At 39.8% G+C, this 13764-nt stretch overlaps 1 protein-coding gene across 1 annotated transcript in view; it reads left to right on the top strand.

The window, feature by feature from the left end:
* Positions 1–13764, top strand: part of CPXM2 (carboxypeptidase X, M14 family member 2) — a 128022-nt gene that overhangs the window by 91886 nt on the left and 22372 nt on the right. Inside the window, exons 8-11 of the mRNA XM_074999724.1 lie at positions 3614–3737; positions 5705–5901; positions 8042–8221; positions 11175–11472. Coding sequence (XP_074855825.1) covers positions 3614–3737; positions 5705–5901; positions 8042–8221; positions 11175–11472 — 799 coding nt within the window. The remainder of the gene's footprint in view (positions 1–3613; positions 3738–5704; positions 5902–8041; positions 8222–11174; positions 11473–13764) is intronic.

Genomic DNA, 13764 nt, shown 5'->3' on the forward strand with positions numbered 1-13764 from the left:
AAGTGCTCTTTCTCATCTGGGAGAAGCAGAAGGTTGTTGGTGGAAGCACCGAGTTTTGTGGACAGATGGGTTTTTTTAAAACAGTTTTTTTTCTTGAAGGAACCCCAGCTACATGGTTGGTTTTGTTTCCAGAAAAACCTCTTCCAGAAGTGCAATCATGTGAGATTATGCAAATGAAGTGTGAGATTTGTAAATCAGCACTTCATTTGCATTTTTGCTCTCACTCATTTTCATGTCTTCTTAGAAAGGAGAGTGCTGTGTAGCCTTGGCTAATGCTTTCTTTCAAAATTAAATTGAACGAATGTGGCGCTCCTTTCAAAAGCACTCTTCCATTCCCATTTCAGGAAGATCACCTTCTCTCGAAAGCTTCTTTAGAAAGAAAACGTGTAGATGATTCATGGGCCATTTTTTTGAAAGAGCAGTCCTCATGGCACCTGATTTTTTTATCCTTGGCTTGTTCTTTCGAAAGACCAGAGGTTGTGTGGACTCTCTCTATCAAAAGAGTGGATCGAAGTTTTAATCTGCCTTTTTTATATCCTTTTTTGGCTATATTAATTGTCTAGATTAAGACAAAACTTTGAAATGGCCATGCTAATGGCCATATTGAAGACTACTAGTGAGGCACTGAATTGAATTTTCAGCGCCTCATTAGCATTAGCATCATTCTGGCTGCGGCGCTTTGGCGCGGCTACACGGGCATCCTTTTCGAAAGGACCCTGCTCATTTCAAAATCCCCTTATTCCTGTCAGCTGTCTCAGGATGACTACAAACTGTACTCCATGCTGCCTTGTATGGTAGATAATTCAAGATAAAAAGATTTCTTTTGTGTAGTAAATAAGTGTTTCTGGTCCAGTGTCATCTTCACCATGTCCGGTTATTCTCAAACAATGAACAATTGTTTTAAGTTTTAAGGTATGTAGGTGAGCTAATATTAGGCGATCAGCTTATTATGCGTGCTAACCTATGGATTCATATGCTTTTATTACCAGTAACTCAACTTCCCTTCCGCCCCTACTAGCATTTGTTTAACCTACCCCCTTTATCTTTTTGATGGTAAACCCTCCGAGTTGGTGACTGTGTTCTTTGCACAGCATCTAGCAGGATGGGGTTCTGACCTACTGGAAGCATTTAGAAATGACAGTAATATCAAAACACTGGTGGTGGTGGTGGTGAAGATGATGATGAATAAAGGATTTTTTTCTTAAATGGAGACCCTGGGAGTATAACACTGCTTGACAGTTTCCAAATGAGGATGGACCTTATCATCCTGAAGAAAATTTTTTTTTTATTTGTAACACTGATCTGTGTGATTAGCGAACTTAGAAAAAATATCACATCACTTAGTCTATTTACAATGTGATTATAAATAGAAGTGCCATTTTCATGGGAAGAATGTCGGTGATGTTTTTACCACTGTGAATTGTTTCCACTTAGATTTGCTAAATTGGAACCTGGGTATGGGACAGATCTAATTATTGCGCTTCTAAAATCGTCAGCTCTCTTGTCATCCGGTATTGTTTCTAAATTAATGCTGCGAGAACAACGTTATGTAATGCTACAATACTCATTCAGTAGAGTACGTACAATCAAGTAGAGAAATGATTGTCTAAGCCATATTCCCTTGGATTCCAATTTACAGTAAAATCCCTATTTTTTCTACTAATCTTTTCCAGTGAACAAAATTAAATTTTCTATCTCTTATTCGGACCTTATGCTTTGAACTTGCACATTTGTTTCTTTTAATTAATCCAACTGAGACTGAGGCGGGAACACAAAAATTTAACTCAGGGGTTACTAATAGCCAAATAGTTAATTTGCAATAAACCAGTTCAGCATGGTTGAATGTCATGTACATTAACTTTATACTCCTCTATAAATCATTGAACCATCAGATATGTATGATAAAAACAGTGATCAAGCCAGAGAAATATTATCCTCTGTGAAAACTACATTAATCTCACCAGCCATATCTGATGCTGCTTTGGGCAAGTCAGTGTGAGACAGATCCCAGCCTTATATTTTACATCTTAAGCCTCTCCCTCAAATGTTTTAAGGTTCAGTGACATATTGATGAGGGGAGATGTTTCCCATTCTTCCCTCTATGTCTTCGTATCGGGCAGAGTTCAGATCATAGAACATGCTCTCTCCCTTTCATGTGAAGCTTCTTTCATTCTTCCTTCCACATCCATATCATTCTGTGATCCTAGTACAGATTTCATTCTGTAATCTGAGTAGAATTGGACTTGGTCTGTACTTAGTGATGGCCTCCAGACAGAATCAAAATGGTGCAGAAGAAATGGCTTTAATGATGTCAGCATCATTGATGGTGATGGTCTTCCCTCATATAGAACCAGAATCCCAACATGAGGTCGGAGATAGAGTGCTTCTAGAGGTATTCTCTAGTGGACTGAGTATTTCACTAGAGGCCTTCAATCCCTACATTCTAGTGTGACAAAGTCAGTCTTGTTCCCGGGCTTTTGGCCTCTGTTCAGTCCACTAGTCCCACTTAAGGGCCTAGTTGCCCTCACTGGGATGAGGGGTCATCTGGGAGGAAACCAGCCCCCACCCACTCGTGCCAGGTTCCGGCCCAGGGACCCTATGTGGCTGCTAGTGGGAATGGCTGGCTCCCTTAGCCCTTTCTGCAGCCGCTCTTCTTCCTGGGTCACCTCCCCAGATGATTCCGCCAGTAGCTTCTCCAGGCTGCAGCAGTAGCGAGTCCGCTCTTGACCTGCTGAATCTCCTCACTCCCCCTCTGTGGTTTCTGGTGTTCCTGATCCTCTCTCCTGCTGTACTCAAGCCTGCTCTCTCCCACTACTCTGGTCTCCTCGCCTCTCTCCACTCACCTCTCATCCTCTCTCCCCGCTCTTCCCTCTTGTTAACCCAGTCATGGAGTCAGCTGGCCCCAGTTAGGCTAAGCCAGCTCCCGCCCAGTTGCCTGTGATTGCCCTGCTGGTACTTTGCAGGCCCTTCTGCTTGTTTGGGCTCCCTCTGAGGAGGCCCTCAGCCCTGGCCCTGCCACAGTAGTCACAACTCACCAGTAACTCTCTGTGTCACAAACCCTGTTGTAAAAAAAGAAGTAATTATTGTGCTTACCTAACATACAGGAGTGTTGAGTATTATTTAATTACTGTTAGTGCTTGGAAAATGTCAAGTACTATAGACCAGGAATACAAATTATTAATTATTATTATTATTATTTTATTTGACAGGTCCTTCTCTTAGAGCCTTAGCTTAGATAATGTCATGCGTAAGAAGGATTTTGAACTTCGCCTACAGAGTGCCATTGCAGCAGACTGTTCTATCTGAACAAACATTTGGCTCTGAGGCAAAAAACCCATAATGGTCTCTAGAATGGATCTTTCAACAATTTTTGTTTTCAGCTTCAAATTTTAGTTTTAATATCTTTAAATAAATAAATAAATAAATAAATAAATAAAATGAAGATAGTATCTCCAGCATCCAATTTTGGACCACAGAATCAGCTAAATCTTGTATGAGTTATAATCAGTACTGTGCCTGTGTATATGACTTATAATCAATATTGTGTATGTATATATATTTAGGACCTATGTATAAGATATGCCTAAGTGCCTCATATTTTTTTCTTTGACAGCTGATGAAAGTTGTGAATGAAATGTGCCCAAATATCACAAGAATTTACAACATTGGAAAAAGCCACCAAGGTCTAAAGCTGTATGCTGTTGAGATCTCAGACAACCCAGGAGAACACGAAGTTGGTTAGGATTATATTCTGATTAAGTCTATTTCAGGGTGGTTTTATTTTATTTTTTTTAATTTTACATGTCTGCAGCAATTATTACCGAAGTAACTTACGTTCACTGCAGCAGTGATTTTGAATGTGTGTGGGAGGAATTTCTGCATTATATTGCTAATAAGAGAAGTGCTTGAACATAAATAGAAGGCATTATAGGAGTGGGAGCTAATTGATTAATGCTAATGGGATATAGTCTTTTTGAATTAAAAAAAATCTGTGGATTTAGTGCAGAAAATGTAGTGCAATGGCACATGGCTGGCTTACAGGGCTCAAGACAGTCTCCTCTTTTATCTACAGAATATGTATACCATAAGCACAGGCAGATCAAATTTCCTTCCATTGCTTGTGTCTCAGCTCTATGATCTAGACTGAGGCCACCATGTCATGTCACATAAGTCACTGAGCAGCCTTTACATTGTAATGAATATCGGCTATCACTGACCCAGTTACTTTGGCTGAACTTAAGCTAAGGTGCAGGGCTCCATAGCATAGTATGGAACTACTTACCCATTCAGTCCATGTAGCTTTTATGGACCACATTCACAATCTGCGTCCCACAAAAATTCCCATGTAGTAATTATGAGTACAACTGTTTCTCCAGGCAGAAACTAGCATTTAGATGGGAAATTCTTATACACAAATGGTTGTAACCTCAAATATTTCAAGAATGATTATGAAAGGCCCTTGAAAAATCTAGCCAAGTCTCTTCATATGCTGCATGTGAACTCTTTCTTAATTAGTTGACAATTTAGTTACATATTTCTTAGTCTAGTGACACGTGAAGGATAGAATTATTCCAAACACTACTAATGAGTTGCAAACAAAACCCTCTTCTCTCACATGTACCCATGAAGGAAGAATTTGGGTCACTTGGGCTACGTCTACACTACAGAGATCTTTCGAAAGAAGCCCCTATGGAAGATCTCTTCCAAAAGAACTTCTTTTAAAAGAGTTAGTACACACATAAAAAAGCTGATGAAAAGAGAGAGCTGCTATTTTGAAAGAGAGCGTCTACGTAGCCCTCTGCTCTTTTGAAAGAATGGGCCAGGGGTCAAAAAATCAGACCCCATGAGGACTGCTTTGAAAGAAGGGTCCTGCAGAGCATCTACACACATCTTCTTTCTAAAGAAGTTTTCAAAAGAAGGGACTCTTCCTGAAATGGCATAGGAAGAGTGATTTTAGAAGGAGTGCCCCATTCTTTCGATTTACTTTTGAAAGAACGCTTTTTGTGTGTAGAAACTCCATGGGATCTTTCAGAAGGACTTACTAGTGTAGACACAGCCATTGCATAACAGTCGATAGTCCCTACTGTGTGTTAGTGGTATATATGGTTAAAGGGGTGTTGAATACATTTGTTGGTTAAATAACCAACACCATTTGTAATCCTGTCAGAACTATGCAGCAAAGGACAACAATGGCATTTCATAAAACCTTGCCAAATAAGTATGAATAATTGTTTTAGATTAATGAATGGAAACGAGGTTGTGAGGTCAGCGATGTATTCCACAATCAGGCAAAGATAAATAAATCCTTTATTTACAGAGAGATTTGCCATGTTCTCTTTTTAAAATAGATCTTTTTAAAGTGGTGTTCTATATAATTGTTCTATAGTAATAGGAAATTTCAGAATAATGAAATTTGATTTTGCACCATGGCGTTGAATGAAAAATGTATTCCAAGTGCTTTATGTGGCTGCTACAGATATTACCAATACATAATTAAGTTATGGATAGGAGCAATGGGAAAGACAAATTAAGTGGTATAGGTAAATTTGAAAAGATTAATGATCTCAGCAGGGATGGTTATTTTGGGATGTAATCCAATTCCCAATGAAGTCAGTGGAAAGGCTCCCATTGACTTTTTTAGGTATTGGATCGAATCCTTGGGTGGTTCCCCCAGCTACATTCCTGTACTATTTGTTTTCAACAGGTGAGCCAGAATTCCGTTACATTGCGGGGGCTCATGGGAATGAGGTGCTTGGACGTGAGCTAATACTGTTATTAATGCAATTTATGTGCCAGGAATATCTGGCTGGGAACCCACGCATTGCACATCTCATTGAGGACACCAGAATTCATTTCCTTCCTTCAGCCAACCCAGATGGATATGAGATGGCATATGAAGTGGTAATGGGATCATTAACTTTACTCATAATTATCTTTCTCATAGTAGATTTGGTAGAATATGGCCCCATTGTCAATATGGTTTCATTAAAAAATGACAAATTTGGATGTAATCAGAATGACCAAAGCCAATAGAGCAACACTTCAAAAGGAAAACCAGAATCTATGGAGGTGACTTATTCAGTAAAAACTGGAGGGTACAATGTTCCAGATCATCTTAGTTCCTGTGAGGGCACACACGGAAAGAAGCTACTGTCAGAAAGCAAGACACACCCCATCTGGGATAGTGTTGTTCAATATAAACATCTTTGGTGGAATTTGGAAACCTATTGGTAATTAGTGCTGTCTATGATGCACATGTATGATGTGCAACACATGAGAAGCACAGCTAATCAAATAAGCATCTGCAATGTACACCAGCTGAAATTTCTGAATGCTCTTCACATGCAGATGAGAGCAGAGTGCATAGCAATCTTTCATCGTGGAAGGTACAAAGACTTGGAGCATTCTGATGTCCACATGTAAGTGGGAACATTGCACATCCCCTGGTCAGATGCAGAAAGCTATTAGGGTTGCTCAGTAACTGCCAAGAATCCAAAAGGAGGTAGAATTTGTAAATCACAGTAGCAATACGCAAAGGTTCCCTTTCCATAAAGGGAGTATCTGTCACCTCTACCATATCATCTGGAAATTTTTCTCCAGGTCTTGTTCCAAATAATTATTGTTCTTATTTTATTTTATTGTTTTTATTTGAATGGGTACTACAGAATCACAACTTTCATTCCTCCAGTGCTGAACTTACGTGATGAACATCATAGTCAAAACACATGATAATTCATTTAAGCCAAAAATATGTTTATGAATTTTGAGGAACATGAAAGGCTATGAGTGAGCTTAGTAAAATTAAATTCTTGAGATAAATGTACAATTAAATATTACAGAATTTCATTTACTTTGGGAAGGAGTTTATAGCTAACAGTTAATAAATGATAATGATCTTATTTTAATATAGTACCTTTCCTTTCAAAGGATCTCAAAGTACTTTATAAACTGTACTGACTCTATCTAGACACGTGGATAATTGTGTGTGTGTCTATCTTTTACACAGTGGGTCAAAGCCTTGGCTTTAACTAAGGTTGCTTTGTACTCAGAGTGACACCAAAAAAACCCCTTAAACTGGCCCCAAAAGGGATGCTGAAGATTTCCCCAATATAGTCAGTTTTATGTAACTTTCTCTAGCATGGAGGGAACATGCCAGGGACAAGATGGCCATGTCTACATGGCCCTGGATCATAGCACTACTGTTGGCAGTGCTGTGCTAATAAGGTTTGTAGAAATTGCAAATGGTTCTCCATTTGCATACTCACATGGCTAATTAACAAAGCTGCATGAGATTTCACTCTCGGCAGAGGGGGCTGCTGGCAGTAAAGAGGCTGTGTGGATGTGTTTCTGCCAGCTAAACCCCGGTCTGCCACCAGTCACTTATCCCTGAATATTTTCAGGGGTGAAGGACTGGTGACAGAGAGGGTTTTGCTGGCAGAGACACATCCACACAGCCTCTTTACTGCAGGCACCCCCTCTGCTGAGAGTGAAATCTTGCATGGCTCTGCAAATGGGGACCTATTTGCAATTCCCAGAAACCTCATTAGCATAGTGCTGGCAGGAGCTGTATGCTCTGGGACAGTGTCTAGATGTGCCCGATGGGACTAGGATGGTGCACACATTCTCATCCAGTTAAGTTATTCCTGTTCAGCTTCATGCTGCTATACCTTTGAGTTACCCATAGTTCACTATAATTAGAATTCCTTTGTCAGTGAAGTACAGACAGTTTGGGGATAAAATTCAGTACAGACACTATCACTCCAAAGCAATAGTAGCCAGAGACTGAAGAATAGAATAGTTTATCCAGGTGAAACTTCAGCAGAAAGAAACTTCAGGAAGACAATGTAATTCCCAATACCAACATTTGACCAAGATAGCAAACATCCTTACTCCTTGAAAAGAGTTCATTGAGATCTACATAGGTACAAACATGTAAGATCTTTTGAATTTATTTTTTGATGGAAAGATGCATGGAGCTATTTAATGCAACACAAGCTTAACTGGTGATAAGACAGGGAATGACTCAACCACTGTGTCACAGGGATCGGAATTAGGAGGCTGGTCTTTAGGAAGATGGACTCAGGATGGCATTGACATCAACAATAATTTTCCTGATTTAAATACCTTGCTTTGGGAATCTGAAGATCGGAAAAAGTTTCAGAGGAAAGTCCCAAATCATCACATTCCAATTCCAGAATGGTACCTTTCTGAAAACACTACAGTAAGTACAAATAGATCCAGAGACAAAGGAAGTGAAAGAGGAATGGTGGGGTGAAGTAAGGATGACACCTCATGAAATATTTGCATAAAAGCTTTTAAGAGCTTACTTCTTAGGCTATGTCTACACAACAGCCTTATTTTAAAATAAACTATTCCGGAATAACTTATTTTGAAATAACACTGCTCTCACAAAAAATGCATTTCAAAATTCCACTTATCTATTTCAAAATACACTGTCCAGGCACATACAGCCTATTTTGAAATACTGTCATTGGACTCACTATGGCTAATTTCAAAATATGATCTGTTCCCTAACAGCATCTATTTCAAAATAAGCAGTATTCCTCATGCAATGAAGTTGACCAGCTGTTGTGTTGTGTAGCTGCTCGGATAGTTATTTTGAAATAACTGTTATTCACCAGAAGGGGAAGAGAAAGGGAAAGGGGGATGTATTCAGGGCTTCAACTGTGACTTCAAAATAAGAGTTTTAGCTGTTATGTCAAAATAACTTTGCTGTGTAGACTTACACTTACTCATCAGAAATATAAATCAGAAAGAGAGATGGTGAATAATATACTGTTAATACATATAACAGTGCATATTAAAACTTGAGGGCTGTGTCTACATGTGCCGCTTCTTCTGGTGGCACGGTAATGAGTGATCCAGAAGTTGCTAATGAGACATGGATACAAATTTTCAACACCTCATTAGCATATCGGCACATGGTTCAGAGTCTGGAAGACGCTCTTCTGGACTCCCAAGCACACGTGCAGACGTGCGGCCTGTGGGGATCTTCTGGAAGAAAACCCTCCTTCCCGAAGCCCCTTCTTCCCCAAAATTTTCCAGAAGATCCCCGTGGGCTGCGTGTCTGAATGTGTACTTTGGAGTCCAGAAGAGCTTCTTCAAGACTCCAAACCATATGCCGATATTCTAATGAGGCCTGGAAAATTTACATCCGTGCCTCATTAGCATCTTTCAGAAAGCTCATTACCATGCCGCTTCTGGAAGCTCGTGTAGTCACAGGCATATCTCTTCCCAATTTACATTAACTTCAGTTTTAAATATCAAGAATTACTGTAATTATATTAATTCTATAGGTATTTGTTTATCTCTTTGGGCCTCTTTTCTGTTTCTTTTGGAGAGTCTGAGTGTTCAATCATTTTAATGAAACACCACCATAAGTTTGAGAGATTGCAGAAATCTTTAAAAAGAACCAGACTAGTCACTGGGGGAATTTCCCATAGGTTTCCTACTGAATTTTTCCTTCAAAAAAATAAAAAAAAAACCCCACCAAAATTCTCAACGGTATATGTAAATTGTACATAATTGATAATAATGCAATGACATGAAGTCATTTGTGTATGTCTTACTCTGAGGGTGCATCTGCACCTGTATTCCTCTTTTGAAAGAAATATGCAAATGGAGTAAAATTTGCATATCTGGTGCCTCATTTGCATATTCTAATTTCGAAAGAGCTTCTTTTGAAAGAAGAAAGCCAGTGTAGATACTGCTCTTTCGAAAGTAAACCCCATCATCGAAAGAATCTTTCTTCCCAGAAAGTAAAGGGAAGAAGGATTATTTCAAAGATGGGTTTACTTTCGAAAGAGCAGCATCTACACTGGCTTTCTTCTTTTGAAAATAGGATATGCAAATGAGGTGTCAGATATGCAAATTTATACTTCGTTTGCATTTTGATCTACCTCATTTGCATACCTCTTTCAAAAGAGGAATGCAAATGTAGACGCACCCTAACAGTGGCCAGTATTTTGAAGGGATGAGCATAGTCATGTTCAGTGCTTTTTTCCTAGAAAAAAGGGTGCCAGAACTCAAGTCTGATGATTTCTCATAGGGTCAGGATGTTCAGCTTTAATGCCCTGGTCCCCACACTGCTGCAGGCCAGTGGGATCTCCTGCCCCATCCCCACACTGCTGCAAGATTGGTAGAGTCTCCTGCCTGGTCCCCACGTTACTGTAGAACCGGCTGTGAATTTTTTTCTGGTGTTCTAATGGGAAAAGGGTGCTGGAACTCCATTCCAGTGCATTTCACCAGAAAAAAGCCCTGGTCATGTTGAGAAGATGTGAGAGGAAAGCACTTAACTCTTGTGAATTCTGTATGATTTAGAAATATTTTCAGGCTTAAGCCTCTTTGGTTTGCCAATTCGTTCATTTCCATTAATACCACTGGGAGCAGGGGCAGAGCCCACAGGTCTTTGTTGGCTGGTGATACAGAGTGCATTCACTCTCATCCCTCCTGAAATGGCCATTTACTAGTTTGGCACCCCAGCATAAGGAAGGTTATTATGAAAGCTGTATTTTATATTGATTCCTAGTTGCCTCAAGGTACACAGCTGATGGACACAATGATGCAGGGAAGCCATGAATACATTCTGCTTTCCCTTTGTCTTCCCCTTCTGCTGACTGGTGAAGAGGAACTGCAAGACTGTGCTAAGAGAGGATCCCCTTGTACTCAGATGATCCTCCCATTGCCAGCTACGCTGGAGTTAGGGACCACTTTGTGCTGATGGCTTAGCATAAAATGACCTATGTGCAGCTCAAGAATGAGGCCATAGTTTCTTAGTGATAGGCGCTTTGCAGCTAAATCCTTATATTTTGCTTCATTTTTTTATATTGCACAATAAAGAAGGGGAGGAAATCAAAACCTTGACTCTGAATTTCTTTGAATTACTGAGAATTGGGATTCAGATCACTGCCTCTTATTCTATCCTTTATAGTTCAAGATCCAACAAGCTCTGTTTTCCAAATTTTAGTGCAGAATCCTGGCATTTCAGATCTATTTAATTCCAATGTGAATCCAAACCTATTTCTGATTTTACTTTAGACCCTACATTAAACCAAATGCATAGCCAAGTACGACTTCTTTGGACACTGTCCAAATAAGAGTGGACTTCTGAATTTCATGTTCCTCCATGAAGCTGTTATTTCTTTTCCACCTAGGTGGCAGTTGAGACTCGAGCAGTGATAGCATGGATGGAAAAAATTCCATTTGTACTGGGTGGCAATATACAAGGAGGTGAACTGGTTGTTGCTTACCCATACGATATGGTCCGATCTACATGGAAGACTCAGGAGTACACGCCTACACCTGATGACCATGTATTTCGGTGGTTGGCATATTCATATGCCTCCACTCACCGACTAATGACAGATGCCCGAAGGAGAGTATGCCACACGGAGGATTTCCAGAAGGAAGATGGAACTGTGAATGGGGCCTCATGGCATACAGTTGCTGGAAGTAAGTGTCTCAAGAAACTTTGCATAGGATTCATTGAAGAGTAATCCTGTTAAATGCTATAAACCCTTTAACTCTATGGTATGTCACACAATTAATGGCAGGTAAACACCAAGGCTGGGTCTACACTACAGAGTTTTATTGATAGAAGTGGTCTTCTGTCAATGTAACTCAGGGAACATCCATACACTTAAAGCATTCTCTTGATAGACCTCTGCATTTTCCTTGACAGTATTATCCCTCAAAAATTTGAGGCATAACAATCTCTGGACAGAATACTGTCAACAACAGTGCAGTATGGACACTTCTGTCGACAGAGAGGGCTTCCAGTTGCCAGGCAGCCCTCTTTGCAGAGCTGCCATTCCGTTTTCTGGCACCAGAGGGCAGTGCAGCCTAGCAGTTCTCTGTTGATAGAGCAAGTTGCATATCCATTGAAAGAATACTGTCCAGATTCCCCTGTCGACAGTAACTTCTGTAGACAGATGCTCCTAGTGTAGACACAGCCCTATACTGAGAGAAGAAAATACCCTGATAAAATCTGCCCTTTTGCATTCCATAAAATATCTGCAGATTGACAGAGAGCTGTTGAAATTTTCTTGTAAATACCTCATTTACTGCTGATATTTTCCAAGGTGGTGCATGCCATACCTGAGTTGTTAAATATTTTTGAAAGTTGCCTGTCTCAAGTGGGAACCACAATAAGGGCCATACTGCCCATTCCAAAATCAAAATCAATCCAAAAGATCCAAGATCACTGACAGGAAAGAACCCGCTATCCTTAAACATGTCCACTCCATCAGCAAAATGGACCATTGCCATACAAAAGCTGGAGGAAAAGAATAGCAAGTGCTGTGTAAATCAGGTTATGAATCAATATACCAAAGGTAAGTCTGGGTGTCTTCTTAACAGCTATAGCATTAAGCAATAAATGCTGCTTACCATAGGATTTCTTATTAACAATTACTTGTTCAAATTGTTTAATTGAATTGGTTTTGTTACAATATGATAATTCACATTATTTTTAATATTGTACTTTCTGATGTTATAATGAAGTTCCTGGATTTGTATGTGTGGAGATCATTAGAATATTTTACCTAGTTTTCATCTTTACACCAGTAACACTTAGTTGGGATTTATTCATCCCTGTGAGTTTTCTGCTGGGTGAACCTGAGCAACCTGCTTCCACGCTGTGTGCCTCAGTTTCCCCATAAGGATACCTCCTTTGTACAGTAGTTAGAGCCCTGCTGATGAAAACCACTATATGGGAGTTAATTATTTATTTAGGAGATTAGTGACATCCGGTATAGGTGTGTTTTTTTGTTTTTTGTTTGTTTGTTTTTTGTTAATGGTTCACATAGATTATTTTAACAATTAATGAATAAATCCTCATTAACCAGAGATATTCCAAGTGATCCAGATCTGGATTGAAACTGCCTCAGATTTGAGGGTGAGGAGTTGCCTGTTATGTTGACATTACTTCTGTCCAGTTGCAGATTTCCACTTGGGTTGTTTCCTCAGTTATTCCTCTTTTTTAAACTCTACCATTTGCAACAGAGATTCTGTCTTAAACAGCTCTTCACTTAAGCTCTGTTGCCAAACTGACACTCCTAAAATTTACCCAGGGTCTGCTCTAACTTACTCAGGTTGTCTAGTGGGCTTCTCCACAGCCCCACATAGGTGAATTCATAGTTGTGCAGCCTCCTCTGTTCCCCACCCCCCAGGCCTAGTCCTTGGAGTGTTCCTAAAACTGCAAAGGAGCTGGTGCTACCGGTGCCTGGAGAAAGTTGCCCAGATGCTGTCTGGCCCTTTCACCAAATATCCTTGGAGGTGTAGTAAGATGACTATAAACAGCTTCTGCAAGTAACAAAAGCCTCTGCATTTCTTTTGTATTTAACCACACTATTCCCTGTTGCACAACCTGAGCTGCCATGAAAATGATCTTTTCAATCAGTTTAAAATAACCTCTAAGGTCTGGATGAACGCCCTGTAAACTAAGCAACATATGAATCCTCTCTTTGATTCGCAATGCTGGATTTGACCATTCAGACAATCTATGCGGAGTTCCTCTTGGCAACGCTAAGCCATTATTTGAAGGAGATGTGTGAAAACAGAGCATTTACTGTGTAACACAAAATATTTCACCATAGATTAGCCAGGATGAAATACGACGTGAAAAGAAAATGTTTGTGCGTATTTCTCAAATGGAAAGGAATCAGGCTTCTGCAGAGCAGCATATGCCAGCATCTGAAATTTTAGTCTTTCCCCATCAACAAACATATAAAATTTAACATCTGT

Source organism: Carettochelys insculpta, chromosome 7, assembly GCF_033958435.1.
Source record: "Carettochelys insculpta isolate YL-2023 chromosome 7, ASM3395843v1, whole genome shotgun sequence".
NCBI classification, from domain to species: Eukaryota; Metazoa; Chordata; order Testudines; family Carettochelyidae; genus Carettochelys; species Carettochelys insculpta.